The sequence below is a fragment of the Vespula pensylvanica genome, chromosome 1, assembly GCF_014466175.1.
Source record: "Vespula pensylvanica isolate Volc-1 chromosome 1, ASM1446617v1, whole genome shotgun sequence".
In the NCBI taxonomy this organism is placed as follows: Eukaryota; Metazoa; Arthropoda; class Insecta; order Hymenoptera; family Vespidae; genus Vespula; species Vespula pensylvanica.
In genome coordinates this window covers 1855085-1869970 of record NC_057685.1, presented here as the reverse complement: position 1 = coordinate 1869970, position 14886 = coordinate 1855085, and the positions used below count along the sequence as shown (strand labels likewise).

The following is a 14886-nucleotide window of genomic DNA, read 5'->3' as shown; positions in this document are numbered from 1 at the left end:
ATAAATAATCGAATTTGCTTTATATCATGGAGTTAAACGTGAAACGAAAATCGAGATATACCGAAGACACAATCGCATTTATCGCCGTTTATCTCGATTTTTATTTGTATTTTTTCTTTTACTCGTTCTTGTTATTTTCTTTTCTTTTTCTTTTTTTCATTTCTTCTTTTTTTCCTCTCTTCTCTCTCTTTTTTTCTTTTTCTTTTATTTTCTTATTTTCTCTTTTCTTTAAGTATAACGAACTGTCGCAATACATCGCTAACGATTTTTCAACACGGGCGAAGACATCAATCTCGGTATTTCTACTCGGCTCGTTGCGAAAGAAACATTCTGCATTCTCTAGCGATGCCTTCCATCGATACGCATTAGAGTGTCGCAAAAACAGTTGGCGGCATTCGGGAAAGACACCTGCCACCATTGTTTTTCCGGACGTTCGCTCTCCAGTAACCGGCCGGGTGACGAATTTTTTTTTTCCTTTTTTATTTTTTTTATTCATCTTTTTTTTATTTTTTCTATTTTTATTTCAATCTCTCTCTCTTTCTTTCTCCCCTCCCTCTCTCTCTTTCTCTATCTATCATCTCTATCTTTAATTATTTCTATCTCCGTCTCCGGTGATGTTTTCTCCTTTCTCTCTCTCTCTCTCTCTCTCTCTTTTCTCTCTTTCTGTTCGTTTCCTCTTCTTTCGCTTTGTTCTATATTATATTATTTTCCTTACTTATTACATTATTTTATTTTATTATACTTATTTTATTATCTTATTATATTAGTTTACTTTGTCGTATCATTTGTTAACTTTTTCTCATTTTTAACCCATTCCTCTCTCTCTCTTTTTTTTTCCTTTACTTTTATTTTTTATTTATTTATTTTTTGTTTCCTTTTATTTTTTTGTTTTTTTATATTTTTTTTTAATACACAATTTTTGTTTTGTTTCGTTCAACGAATGCTTTTTTCGCAAAGATTTACGGGTATCGGCGTCGGCGCGTTTCTACACTTTATACCAAGATTAACGTCGACGTTTCGCGTAGCTAGTAAAAAATGTGTCCAAAGCTTTTTCAAAGCTTTATTTTTTTCTCTCCTCTTCCCTCCTTCTCTCTCTCTCTCTCTCTCTCTCTCTCTCTCTCGCTTTTGCTCTCAATCTATATCTTTCTCACTTTTTCCATCTCTCGTGAAAATGAATAGATATGTTGGAATCTTCTGTCCCAATCGAGACCGAAGCTAATTTCATCATTTCATTTCTCTGCTTGATATCATAAATATGCGTACATACACACAAACACGCGCGAACACGTACATTTATATATGTATATACATATATATGTACATATTATTTTTTACAAAGAAAATGAAGAGAAAATAAATTACCCGATATAAAGGAACCACATAGTGGAAACATTACAAATATGTTTTTAATATTTTCAAGAGTAATACAAATTGGTGGATAAATTTTGTTAACGAATGGGAAAAAAGTAAAAAAAAAAAAAAAAGAAAAGAAAGAAAAAGAAAGAAAAAAGATAGGAAAATAGTGGGAAGGGACCGACGAAATATTATACGCGAATGAAAACGAAACTAAAAGAGCAGCGATTCCCTCTGCGATTATTTTGAAAAAGAAGAGGGCCGAAGAAGGAAAAAATAAATGAAAAAGGAAAGAAAAAAAGAGAAAAAAAATAAATATGGTAATATTCGCAACGATTTCAAAACTCTTTGATCGACTCCGTACCATTGACGCGATGATATTCGATCGAGTGCTCCAATTTCATTTCAAATAACGACTCAGCCGTTATTGGCGATAGATAGGTAGGTAGGTAGGTAGATAGATAGATAGATAGATAGATAGTTATATGCAAGTGAAAAGGGGTTGTAGGATTGGTAAAAGATTCGACGTTTGCGCTACGAGCTCGATAGCTTTTGAAATATAAAAAAAGCAAAGAGAGAAAGAGAAAGAGAAAGAGCAAATTAAAAGAAGACTTTATTAACGACTATTCAATTATATCGAGAGAGATCGACGATTTGAAAGAGTAAAGTGCAGCGTGATGTTGGTTGATCATTTTCACGCTTCGACGTTAATCGTTCCGCGTTAAAGTCAAAGAAAAGAAAACTTTCTGTTTCTTTTTTTTTTTTTATCCATTGACTTTACTCATTACACAGGGTTATATAATAGAAAAAAAAATGGCATAGAGGGATACAGTAAGCTTTTATATTAATTCCGAGATAAAGTGGTTATCAAAGATAAATTGTTGAACAGCAAAATATGACACGTTAACGGTAAATTTATCATGGAATCGATACGTCATATCGATTTGTAATATATCTTGGTATTAGTTTTGGTTTCTTTCTCTTTCTTTTTTCTCTCTTTTTTTTTTTTCTTTTTTTATAATTATAACAATCATATCCTCACAAACGAGCTGGAACGTATAACCACAAATGGTCAATTAATTTTTGCGATTGTTTTCAGATTGAATCGCTGAAAGATAACAGTAAGTGCACTCCAACGAAATGACGGCCTTCGTTTTAACACGTTTGAAACGTAATTTATTTTAACTATTGACTCGTCCATTTTCAAAGTCCGTTATGTCCGTCAAAAAGCGAAATAAAAATTTTTGCCTTTTTGATTTCGTTAGCTGAGAAATGGATTCTTTCTACGTCCGAAATATTAAAAATAGGTGAAACAAATTCTATTTGTCCTTTTTTGTTATTATTACTGTTATTATTATAAAACAGAAGTGAGCAGAGTTTTAAATGGCATTATGTCCATTATTATAACTAAGTTAAAACCAGCACCATTTTACTGCAACGAAAGCTGTTGTATTCAATATATTATTATTGCAATATAACTGATACTTTTCCAAAACCGGTTACGTAACATATATATATATATATATATATATAAGGATCTCTTACACAATTGTACAGTTTTTATATAATATTCTCTTACATAGATACACAAATATAGTGACACACACATATATTATAGTAACACAGTTATACGGTAGAACAACTTCAAAGCGTCCTAACTCGATAAAAATATCGAATAAAATGTATATTATAGGTAAATACTTGTTGGATGTGTATCGATATTGTCTACAACTTTTGTCAGGCTTAAACTATCGATTTCCATTAAAAAAAAAAAAAAGAGGAAAAAAGGTTTTAGTATCTTGCCAAAAGTACTCTCTATGAAACAATTACAATAAATATTAAATTTCTCCTCCCCCTATCCCATCCCCTTCAAAACCTCCGGCGAATTTTGTTTGAAATGTTTGTTATAGAAAACCTTTATCTTCCAGTTACAGAATCAAAATCCAAACGTGTTCAATAAATTCGAATTAATTCAAAAAAATAAAACCGTGATGGTATCATTTCCATTTTAGTTTTATAACAATTAAAACATCGACTCATAATCGATATCAAATATTTAGAAAAAAAAAAGAGAAGAGGAAAAGAAAATATAATAAATAAATATATATATATATGTATATATATTTATTTATTTATTATATTTTATATATATATGTGTATATATATATTTATTTATTTATTATATTTTATATATATATATATATATATATATATATATATATATATAAATCAAGCAAACCTATATCCCAACATCGGAAAAAGGAAATGAATGAAATATTTTTTCGTGATTTCTGAAAAAAAATAAACAAACAAACAAACAAACAAAAAAGAAAAAACAGAAAGAACGAATAAACGGACAAATAAACAAACAAATATTGACGATCATAACTTATATAAACTTTGAAAATGGATCGTACTATTTTAATATAATATAATATATCTATCTTCGGTAATCAAAAGTAAGAAGAACGATTCCACTTTTTTAAAAGGTCTATTCTTACCTTCCCTTTCTCTTTCGTTATATAACTTTCCAAACTTCCTGGAAGAAAATATTAAAATTGCACTAAATTTATGGATGCCATCGGCTCAAAGAAAAATACCAAGGAAATATCATAAAAGTTCCGACGTTTCGACGGGCATGCTCTGCCTCCTTTATCATTCCACGTTTCGCTTACAACGTTCGATACTTTTTAAAGAAAATTTATCTATATATACACCCTCACACATACACGTGTGTATGTACAAACACACAGAACACGTACATTGTATATGTATATCGATGATAACAGGTAAAAAGATCTTACGAAAAGAAATACGATCGGATCCCTTTTTTTTTCTCTCTTTTCTTTTTTCTCTTTTTCTTACTCTCTTACCCTCTTCTCTTCCTCTACCTCCCCTATCTTATCAGGTCCCAACAATTCTCATTTATCCAATGAAAGAGAAATCTCCTCTCTCGTCTATATGAAAATATTCGTAGAAATGATATTAGATCGAACGTTGATAAAAAAAATTCATTATTCCGGATAGCTTCTCGTTATTTGTTGTCACAAACATATATACGTTGCTTATCGTCGTAGAAACGTTTTAAGGAGAATGAAAGTTATTGAAAGAAAATATTCCGAAGGAAGCGTATATACGTAAGTATTATCCATAGATAGCTTAGAAACGAATTAGAACTAACATTAAATGGTCAATGTCATTGATCGATTAGCTTACAATCGATCATACATTATTTATCATCGCGTATTCACCTTCGATAAATAAGTAAGTAAGTAAGTATCTACTCCGACATTGTTCTCTCGATCTAGAAACGCCATTTTGTTTTCTTTCTCATTGTTTATGGTATACGTTTCCTCTACAACGCGGACACGTGTGTGTATCCGTTAGTTAGTTAGTTAGTTAGTGTACGTGTGTCTGTTAGTTTATATACATTTTTCATCTCTCGTAAGGAACCGTAGGAATGTATCGAACGTCGAGTATTGTTAATAATCCGTTTCCGAACGTTTTCCGCCATTGTTGATTGTATCCACAGACTCGTCGATGATAATTCATATGAGATTACAATGGATCTATGAGAACGTATCGATAACTGTGTGTATCTTTATGTCCGTTCGTGTGTAGGTGTCTATGTGTGATTGAACGTGTGTGACCGTGAGTGTACGTGTATGTGCATGAATGTAGTATGGATGGGCGTGCACGTATGTGTAAGAGAAAGATAGAAATTGAAAGAGAGGAGAGGGTAGGGACAGAGAGAGGGGAGGGAGGAGGAGAAGAGTAGAATCACGAGTGAGTTGTAATCCGTCGTGCAATAAAGCAAATATGTCTCCGTCCGATCTAGTTACGTCAACATTCTCGTGTATCTACCATTTTCTCGTTACTCGGATAGCCAGTACTCGGCCGTCCGACTAATTCGAAAGAAAAAAAAAAAAAAAGAAAAAAGAAATAATGAAAATGAAAAAAAAAAAGAAAAGAAGACATGAGAATTCATTTTATCGTCACGCTTTCATATTCCCATAACGAGAACCGAACGACGCACGTTTCACACGTTCTCAGATTTATTCAGATATTTGTAAGTAAAAAATTGGTTATATCGTTCGAAATTAAATCTCCCCTTTTTCCCTTCACCTCTTTGTTGTTAAATCCCCCTTGAGAGATGGGGGATGTGTTTACTATGTCTACAACGCCTTGTTACTATGAAGCGTATATACTATTCGAGTATTTAGTTATGCTTAATTGATTTAACGCTTAAGTGTTAACTTCAGTATATTGTGTGTGTGCGTGTACTTGATATAATATGTATTATATATATATAATATATATAATATATGGATAGATTTAACAAAATACTGTGTTTTTCAAATCTTATTTCAAATCTTATTTGAAAAATACAATGTTATGTATATATACTTGATATACTTGATATATACATAATACTATTTATATTTACTGCATATCGTATATATATTTGTATATATACAGTGTGTATATATATATCTACTTGATCATTGTAAAAAGATTAAATGTTAATTCATGTACAATTCATAAAACTTTTAATAGTCTTTTTTTCTCTTATTTTTTGTTTGTTCTTACGCCGAAGTTATTATATTGTACTAAGTATAGCTATAATATCGGATATTCGTAATATAGAGTTACAAATTTTAATCTCGAAAACACGATATTTTTGAAAAACATTGTTCGGACTAAAATCAATTCGATTTTATAAGAGGAGAGGGGGAAGGGAGAGAGATATTGTAACATTTATTTGAAGGCCAATTTCGCTTTTTTTTTTTTTTGGTTCTTTTAACGGCAACATATTTTACATAAAAAATAAATAAATAAATAAATACAAGCAACTTTTACCTGAAATATGTTTTCATACCAAAAACGAAAAAAAAAACATGTTATAGAGAATTAATTCACGAAGATATTTTGTTTTCTATTCTGATTTCGATAGAAAAAAATAAATAAATAGAAAGGAAGGAATATTGTAAGTCACGATTCTTTTTTTACGATTCATCAATTAATCCAATACATTACTTTATCTCTATTCTGCCTTAATCATTTTATTCTCAATCAGAATTAATTTCATAGGAATTCACGTTAAACAAACGAAAATCTTCATGGGTAAACAAATGAAAAATCTCGAAAGGAATCAACGGAACCAATCGTTCGTAATAAAATAAGATAATTATAAGGGATTATCGAACGATCGATTGGTGAGAAAATATTATCCTTCGAAAAATTTGAAGTACTAGTTAAACGTAAATTAATTAAGCGATATAACCCATGGTATTTTATTAAGAAAGTAATTTGATCCTCTTTTGATGGTTCGAGAGATGTTCTCAAGAGATGAAATTACTTTTTCAAAGTGATTCCCCCTTCAAGAAAATTAATTAGTCTCCTTCGTAATTATCGTATCACGTTCTTCTTGTTTTTTTTTCCTTCTCTTCATTTCCTTTTTCGTTTTCTTTTTTTTTTTTTTTGTCACGAAAAAAGTGACAATATAGAATTTTTGGTAACAACGAAGTCTCTGCCACACTGTCGACCATTGTTTTTACCGTAAGCGTGAAATTTTAGCTGGCATCGGTGGTGGATACGCGGGCACAATTTTGATTTGCGGTTTTCGTTCGCGACATATATGTCTATATATATGTATACATATATACGCGCACGCACACACACACACACACGTATATGTATATGTATATATGTGTGTGTATGTGGGAGAGATAAAGAATGTGTGTGTATGTGTGTACGTGTACACACACACACACACACATACACATATATATATATATATATACATATACATATATATATATAATAGTGAACGTGGATTTCTGCGTTAGCAGAAAACGGGATTTTGGAATATCATGGCAGCTTATGACGTAAAGTCGATATAACGTCGCTGAAAATTAATGAGCCGATCGTATGTATCCCGGCATTCACCTGCTACATACTATGTAAAGTAATTAATGACTATGTATTTATGAGCCTTTGAGTTAGGACTCGAACGAGAGTACGTGCTTTTGGCTTTAACCGTGAATTTTTCATCTTGATTGTTACGTATACGTTTCAAAATATTTTCCAACGTCTATGAAACAAGAGTTCGATACGTTCGTCTATTCTTCTCTTTTTTTTCTTTTTTTTTTTTTTCTTTTTCTTTGCTTGTTAACATCCGTTAAATCATTGTTTTCATAATATTCTTTATAATAGACCGATGGAATCGTATCGTATCGAATGAAAATTTGTTTAGTTTTATAAAGATATATTTTTATTAATAATAACGAATCATAATATCCTGAAATGATTTTAAATTGAGATTAATTAAAAATAGAAAAAGAAAGAAAGAGAGAAAGAGAGAGAGAGAGAGAGAGAGAGAGAGAGAGAGAGAGAGAGAGAGAGAAGGAAAAGAAAAAAAAGAAAATTACGGAGACGAACAACGTGAAATGTACATTTCCTCGAAACGTCGGATATTAAATGATACCACGGAAACAACCGGCGTAAAAGTTTCGCAGAGGAATGTAGAAAATGTCGTAAAGGGTGAAAGCATCCGAAGCGAATATGCGTTCTCCTTGGAAGTGGTGTAGTTGAAAAATATTCAAGCACGATAAGCGCAAATTTAAAAGTTACGCGAGCACACGCCTTGCCGAACTTAGCTACGCGAACTATTTTATTTCGAATTCGTGTAGTCATTCTATAATATTGTTACTTTATCGAGTAGAAAATTACGTACGATGTTAGTAAATCGTTGAAGGATTAATTCTATCGAAAGAAAAATAATCTCTAATAATAATTAGGTTCGTCGATCGTCGGATTCGAAAGGTCGCATTGAAATTAAAAAAAAAAAATCGTCGAAGGAAGTTACGCTCTCGCGTATTTAATCGTGTATTCAATCGTAAATTTAAATAATCGTAAAATTAAATAATTGAATAATCGTTTATCCGCGTCTTCTTTTCTTTCTTTTCCACCGATAAATACGCACGCTGTAAAATTTGAAAAATTTTATACGCCTATAAGCTGCAGCTAAAAGGAAATTATTTTATTTGGAATACGTATCGTCATTCTGTTATTACTTTAAATAGAAGGTGAGAATTACGGCGTACGATATTAGTAAGTTCTTGAAGTAATAAGCTTGTCGAAGGGAGAAATATTCTTTAATAACTCGGCTTTCGCGTTAACGCGATTATTCATTTGAAAGATACCATTGAAATTAATAAAAGAAAAAATTGCTCGAAGAAGGAAACACAATCGTAAAATTAATCGAACACGTTCTCTAGGAAGCAGTACGCTTATTCGTGGCTTTCCTTCGCCAATATGTACGCACCTCGACAAAAGCATATAGCGAGAGAGATAGAGAGAGAAAGAGTGAGAGAGAGAGAGAGAGAGAGAGAGAGAAAGAGAATGAATACGAGAGGTCGTGTAAGCTCGAGCGAACGCACACGCGACCGAGCAAAAGCCACGAAAGCGCGGTAACGGAAACGCGGTGGTGTACTTTCCGGCGCGGTTAAACGAACGCTCGTTCGTTATACCCGCGTTACACGCGCCGACGCGTATATATACATTTTGTACATTTGCGTATGCGAAAACGAAAATAGATCGGCGAATCATTATAATTGTTAAATCATTAATAGAATTTAACAACATCCTTTTAATATTACATTTGCATTTATTCCTTGACAGAGAAATCAAAAAAACATTTTTACTATGCGTAATTATAATAGCTAATTAAGTGGTCGCACCTGTTAAGGGTAGATAAGCATCGTTTCGTTCGTCGTCGATAAAGAAGAAATCTTTCTTTTCGACCCCATAATGTAAAACAATACGCATACGAACATTCATATGCAACGATCGAGTAACATACATCCAGGGGCTTAAAAATGTCAGCGGTAAGAGACATAGATAGGCAATATATATCGTATCGAGTTATAAAGTGTTGCCTATATCCTGGCGTTGTATATTCCTAAAAAATTTATGAGTTATCACGGAGAAGAAGTTGATGATTAAAGAGAAAGAAAGAAAATGAGAAAAAGAGAGAGAGAGAGAGAGAGAGAGAGAATGAGAGAAAGAGAGAAGAAAAAGAAGAAAAGAAAAGAAAAGAAAAGAAAAAACGTAAGGAAGACTCAAATTTTCTTCTTAAAGCAGACTTCGATCGGAAAATACTTTTTTCCCTTTAACCATATTCTTTTCGTCCTTTTTTTTCGCAGTTCAGAACAGACGTAGGTAACATGCAAAATACATACGTAAGTAGTCACGTCGCGGAAAAGCGTCGAGTCTTTATCACGTAAGAAACGAGTAGTAGTCCTTGAAGTCACGAAGTCAACGTTCTAAGCGTTATGCCATTGGCTCTGGCACATAGCTCCCATTCATTTACATATATACATACATGTATACATAGATACATACATACATACATGCTATATACATACATATATATGTTCTCTTGTAGGCAAGTGTAAGTAACGTATATCGGTGCGCGAAGAGAATGCACGTCTCTCTAAATAGAGAATATACAAGAGCGAACAAGAGAGAGGGAGAGAACAAAAGAAGGTTAAGGTGTAAAGGGGTGAGGGTCTTCAAGGGTGGTCACTTCGCGTGACCTCTTTACGCGTCATCACCAGTAGCTCTTTGTTTTCTAACGTTCTAGATCGTTTACCAAGCTATCATAGAATTTCACTCGCTATTATCGAAACAGCTTTAGATTCTCTCTTTCTCACTCCCTCTCTTTCATATACATACACATATACACATTCACTCGTCTCGTATAAACGACAGCGATTTCGAGATTATGGGACTCGATATACGATATCCGTATAGATCGAAACGTGCAAATTTTGGAGATACGTCGGATTCCGATCATGCCAAGCAAATCGTCCCCCCTCGGTTCATCCTATCCCCACCTTCAACCTCAAACCCCTAACCCTTAACGTAATCATAGGTCGTCGTACCTACCTGCCACCGTAGGCACTACCAACTAAAATCGATAATCGGTAGTGTTTAGCGTCGGCCGTTGAACCGAGTACCCTCTTGAGAAATTTCAATGTAATCGAGTTCAATATCTATCACCGACCGACGCGTTCGGCTAATTTGCGTATATATTGGGGGGAGAATCAGGATAGGGTTGAGAGTGCGGGATACGGAGTGTAGGATAGTAGTCGAGGTAATAAAGTGGGAAGGCACCGCGAGTTTAAGATCGTGTTGCGAAAAATTTGAAATTATAATTTTCTTCGTGGCGCTTTAAATTACGTTACTTATCGATCATCATCGATGATGATCAATATTTCGAATTACTTTAACCTTTTCTTTTTCTCTTTTATTCTCTTCGCTTTCTTTTTTTCGGTTTTTGTTTTTACTTGTTGTTATTTATTTATTTATTTATTTATTTATTTTTTATTTATTTATTTTCCTTCTTTTGCCGCGAAACAAACTCTCCCGATGATCCCGTCCTTAAATTTGTGTTAATAAAATTGAATCGAAATCGAAAACAAAATCGATATCTCAAAATCTTGTATGTCGAACGCGATATTGTTCGATCTGTATCGCAGCCATTTTAATACGAATAATTATCGTTAATATGTTAAAACAATATTAGCGGAGACGCAAGTTACGGAAAAGTTATGTACGCGCTCATTTACCTATAATAACGAACTGAAATTTAATAAAATCGAAAAGTTAATTATTAATTATTAATATATAACGTTTTTATACGTACATACGCGTATACGTAGATACGTAAGTTCATACATAATCGAACATTTCAGACGAAAATTTCGTTTCGAAATGTTTCAATGTTACATTACGTACATATATTTATTTAATTCGTTGTTTCTTTGTAAATTTTATAAATGTTTGTGAATTCTTTTGTTTTGTTTCGCTCCTTTTCATTCTTCTTCTTTTTTCTCTTTTTTTTTTTTACTCTGTATTATTTAATTTTTTGATCTTTCTTTTTCAATCATTCAATTTACTTCTCCTTTAAAAGAGAAATTATTTTTTCTATTACGATTAACATTGACAACAAGTCTATTTCATACTGATCTACTTCAAACGAGTCAGTAATGGAAACAACATTAAAATATTTATTAAATATCTATGAAAGAAAGTAGCTCGTTCTTTTCTCTACGATGTTGTAGTATATTGTAACTATCGAGCTATCAATAGGAAGGAGGTCTTTCGACGTATACCGTTGACCCGTTTACGTCAAACTCTGACTCTGCTTTATAGAACCTGTAACTTTTCTATTTACCTACTTCACGAAGATAGACACACTTTCATGTTGTCCCTAACGACATAAGAAATTCAATGGAAAGTTTTCAATGATTTTGACTGATCGCAAATTGAAGAAAAATCTATTAGAAATGTAAATGTAATACTTTTTCTTTTTTTCTTCCCTTTTTTTCCTCTCCAAACCTTTTTTTTTTCTTTTTCTTAATTTTAAAAAATACGGAGATATCTATTTTACTCGCAGATGAAACATTTTTTAACGAATGAAAAGAATAGGGAAAAAAAAGAAGAAAAGAAGAAAGAAACAAATAAAGAAAATGTTTATTTTTCAGCCGACAAAATGGACGTCGAAGCAGCTTTACTCGAAAATTCGCCGACGTTGTCAACGATTTCTTCGGAATTGACAGATACGACGTACTCGGTACCAGGCTCACCTTATTCGTCAGAATCTCCGATCATCGTGACGTCATCATATAGGAAGACACATACCGATGACGAAACTACGATCAAGCCAACACCAAGGTATCCACAAGCCACCAGGAAGCCTAATTTTCGGATACGACCGCCTTACCTCATGATATGCATCAGTATCATAGAGGTAACGTATCATAAGTTTTATTAATATGATATGATATGCTAATACGACAAATCAACTTGAGAGATTCATTCTCCATGAAAATATTTTAAAAATGATTTTTTTTTTTTTTTTTAATAATGTCAGAAGAGAAAAGATACATATCATCGTCAAATCGAAAGATTTTAAACTCAACATTTAAACAGCATAACGCAATTATTTTTTTTTTCGTGTGTATAAAAAAAAAATTGTAAATAAAATGTGAAATTTATTAATGTAATTATACTATTAATACGACACAGTATGTATTAACGAATATTATTATGTATAATTATATTTAAAGTATAATTATACATAAAGTAAATTTATATTTATATATATTTGATTATACTATACTAATATTATTACGATGCGTAAAGAAATTGAGGATACACTTATCAAGTGAATAATAAATTTTCTAGACAATATGTATGGATAATAATTATAAACGTTATAGATGAAAAGCTGATCGAAAAAGAAAAAAGGAGAAAAGGAAAGAAAGAAAGAAAGACAGAAAGGAAAAAAAAAAATAAGAATATGAGAACACAAGAGATGAATTTTATGAGACAAAATGAAAGTTATCGTTGATAACCGAAAAGAAAAGAAAAAAGAAGAAGACATAGATAGACTGGAAGAGAACGAGAGAGAGAGAGAGAGAGAAAGAAAGAGATTATAAGAAGCGCTCTGGACGTTTAAAAACCGCCATTCACGAGAAACTATCGGAAAAGAAAGTTGCAAAGAGCCTAGACGGCAAATCCTTGTGGTGCAAAACCTTGTGGTGTATAGTGTTCTGCTAGCAACTAGAACGGATTCATGGCTCGAAGATTTTACATGCTTTGACTTTGGTTCTCATGCGAGAAAGAGTGAGGGAGATATATATATATATATATAAAATGAGAGAGAGAGAGAGAGAGAGTGAGAGAGACGTTTAACGAGAGAACGTCGCGTTAACTCGGATAAGAAGTTTACATCTTTTTCATCGTTAATGAAAGCCGTCGCGTTAAAGCGAATGAAGAAGTTGGGCATCTCCTCTTCACCGTCGTTAACGAAACTTGTCGCGTTAAATAAAGTAAAAAGTTCGTGTTTCTCTCAGCGTTAGGAGTATTCTCTTCTTTTTCTTTTCTATTTTGTTTCTTTTCTTTACTTTTCTTTGTTCTTTTTTGTTCTTCTTTTTTGTTGTTGTTGTTGTTGTTGTTCTTGTTGTAATTTGCAAACGGTCAAACGTATTGAGTGTCAGTTTATTGAGTTCAAACGAATCCTTCGATAAAACTCATTTTAGTTAAACGTTTCCATGTCCGCTTCTTTTTTTCTTTTCTTTCTTTCGTTCTCTTTCTTTTTTTTTTTTTTTATTTATTTTTCTTTTCTTTTCTTTTTTTTTTTTTTTTTTTTTTTTAAATACCTCCAACTCACATCATTTTGTATATTAATATCCGATCTTCGAAAATTTCATGCTCGTTTCATTGAGGATTTATCGAAATTTTTCATTCTTTTTTCTTTCTCCTTTTTTTTTTTGTTTTCTTTTTTGTCTCTTTTTTTTCTTTTTTAAATTCCTCACTCATATCATTCTATTGTAATTCCTGTAATTTTCAAACATTTCACGTTCGTTTCATCAAGCTTTTCGAAATTCTTTTATTTTTTAATGTCTCTCCATTTTTCTTTTTTTTTTTTTTCATCATTCCTACCACTCTCTTCTCGTTTTCAGCGTTTCGTTCATTTCATTAAAATTTCTTTCTTTATTTATTCCTTTTTCTTTTTTTTTTTTCTTTTTTTAATCTTTCCGTTAATCCAAATCATTCCCTTCCGTTTCAACATTCGAGGTTTATTTTATTGAGGCTTCCGAGATATTTTCTTCTTCATATTACTTTTTTTCTTTATTTTTTCCTCTATCCGTTATATTTTAATTGTAAACTTTTGATTTGAAAAGAACAAGAAAAAAGAAAAAGATCGTTGTAATAGATCAAAACTATGAAAATATTTTTATTTAATTACCAAACAATTATTATGTCATCGTGTGTGTGTGTGTGTGTGTGTGTGTGTGTGTGTGTATGCGTGTGCGTGTATGTACATATCTTATTGTTAGAAAACAAAAATAAATGGAAATGAAAGCTTGAATTTATTCGACTCGATCAATTTCGTATATATAAATATAATAGAAAAATGTATAAAATATCTTCAAGAGATATAAATTAAATTTCTATAAAAAAAAAATTCTATAAAAACCCTTGATAAATCTGAAAACGCTTGAAGCAAAAATAAAGAAACGTTAACTGGTCGACAAGGTGTATTCATACGTGTATTATAAAATCTCAAATTATTATTTCGTCGCGTCATTGTAAAAACCCTTCTTTGTGTTTTTATCGTACGTTCGCGTTTTCCAATCGCGAGAACCTCCGATGTAAATATATAATTTGAGATTAATATTGTTGAAAATTTATAAACGAACGTGGTATTATTGTTGCTAATGACAATTCGTGATGGCAAAATCACTCAACAGCTTAGTTTTCTCGTGGAGTTCTTTGATCGAATTTCCCTTTTTGCATTTTCATGGAAATTATTTTATCCAGATAAAAGCGGTGGAGAGAGAGAGAGAGAGAGAGAGAGAGAGAGAGAGAGAGAGAGAGAGAGAGAGAGAGACAGAGAGAGAGAGAGAGAGAGAGAGAGAGAGAGAGAGAGGAAACGAATGAACGAGATTAAATCGA

The 14886-nt window shown here is 32.0% G+C and overlaps 1 protein-coding gene across 4 annotated transcripts in view; it reads left to right on the top strand.

The window, feature by feature from the left end:
• Nucleotides 1-14886, top strand: part of LOC122628163 (protein rhomboid) — a 111687-nt gene that overhangs the window by 89154 nt on the left and 7647 nt on the right. For 3 of the 4 annotated variants that reach the window (XM_043810435.1, XM_043810346.1, XM_043810164.1), the window contains one exon: nt 11907-12172. In XM_043810435.1, the coding sequence (XP_043666370.1) occupies nt 11915-12172 (258 nt within the window). In that variant the 5' untranslated portion in view covers nt 11907-11914. Of the gene's footprint in view, nt 1-2478; nt 2525-11906; nt 12173-14886 lie in introns of those variants that run through there. The other variant, XM_043810256.1, reaches the window with a different exon arrangement.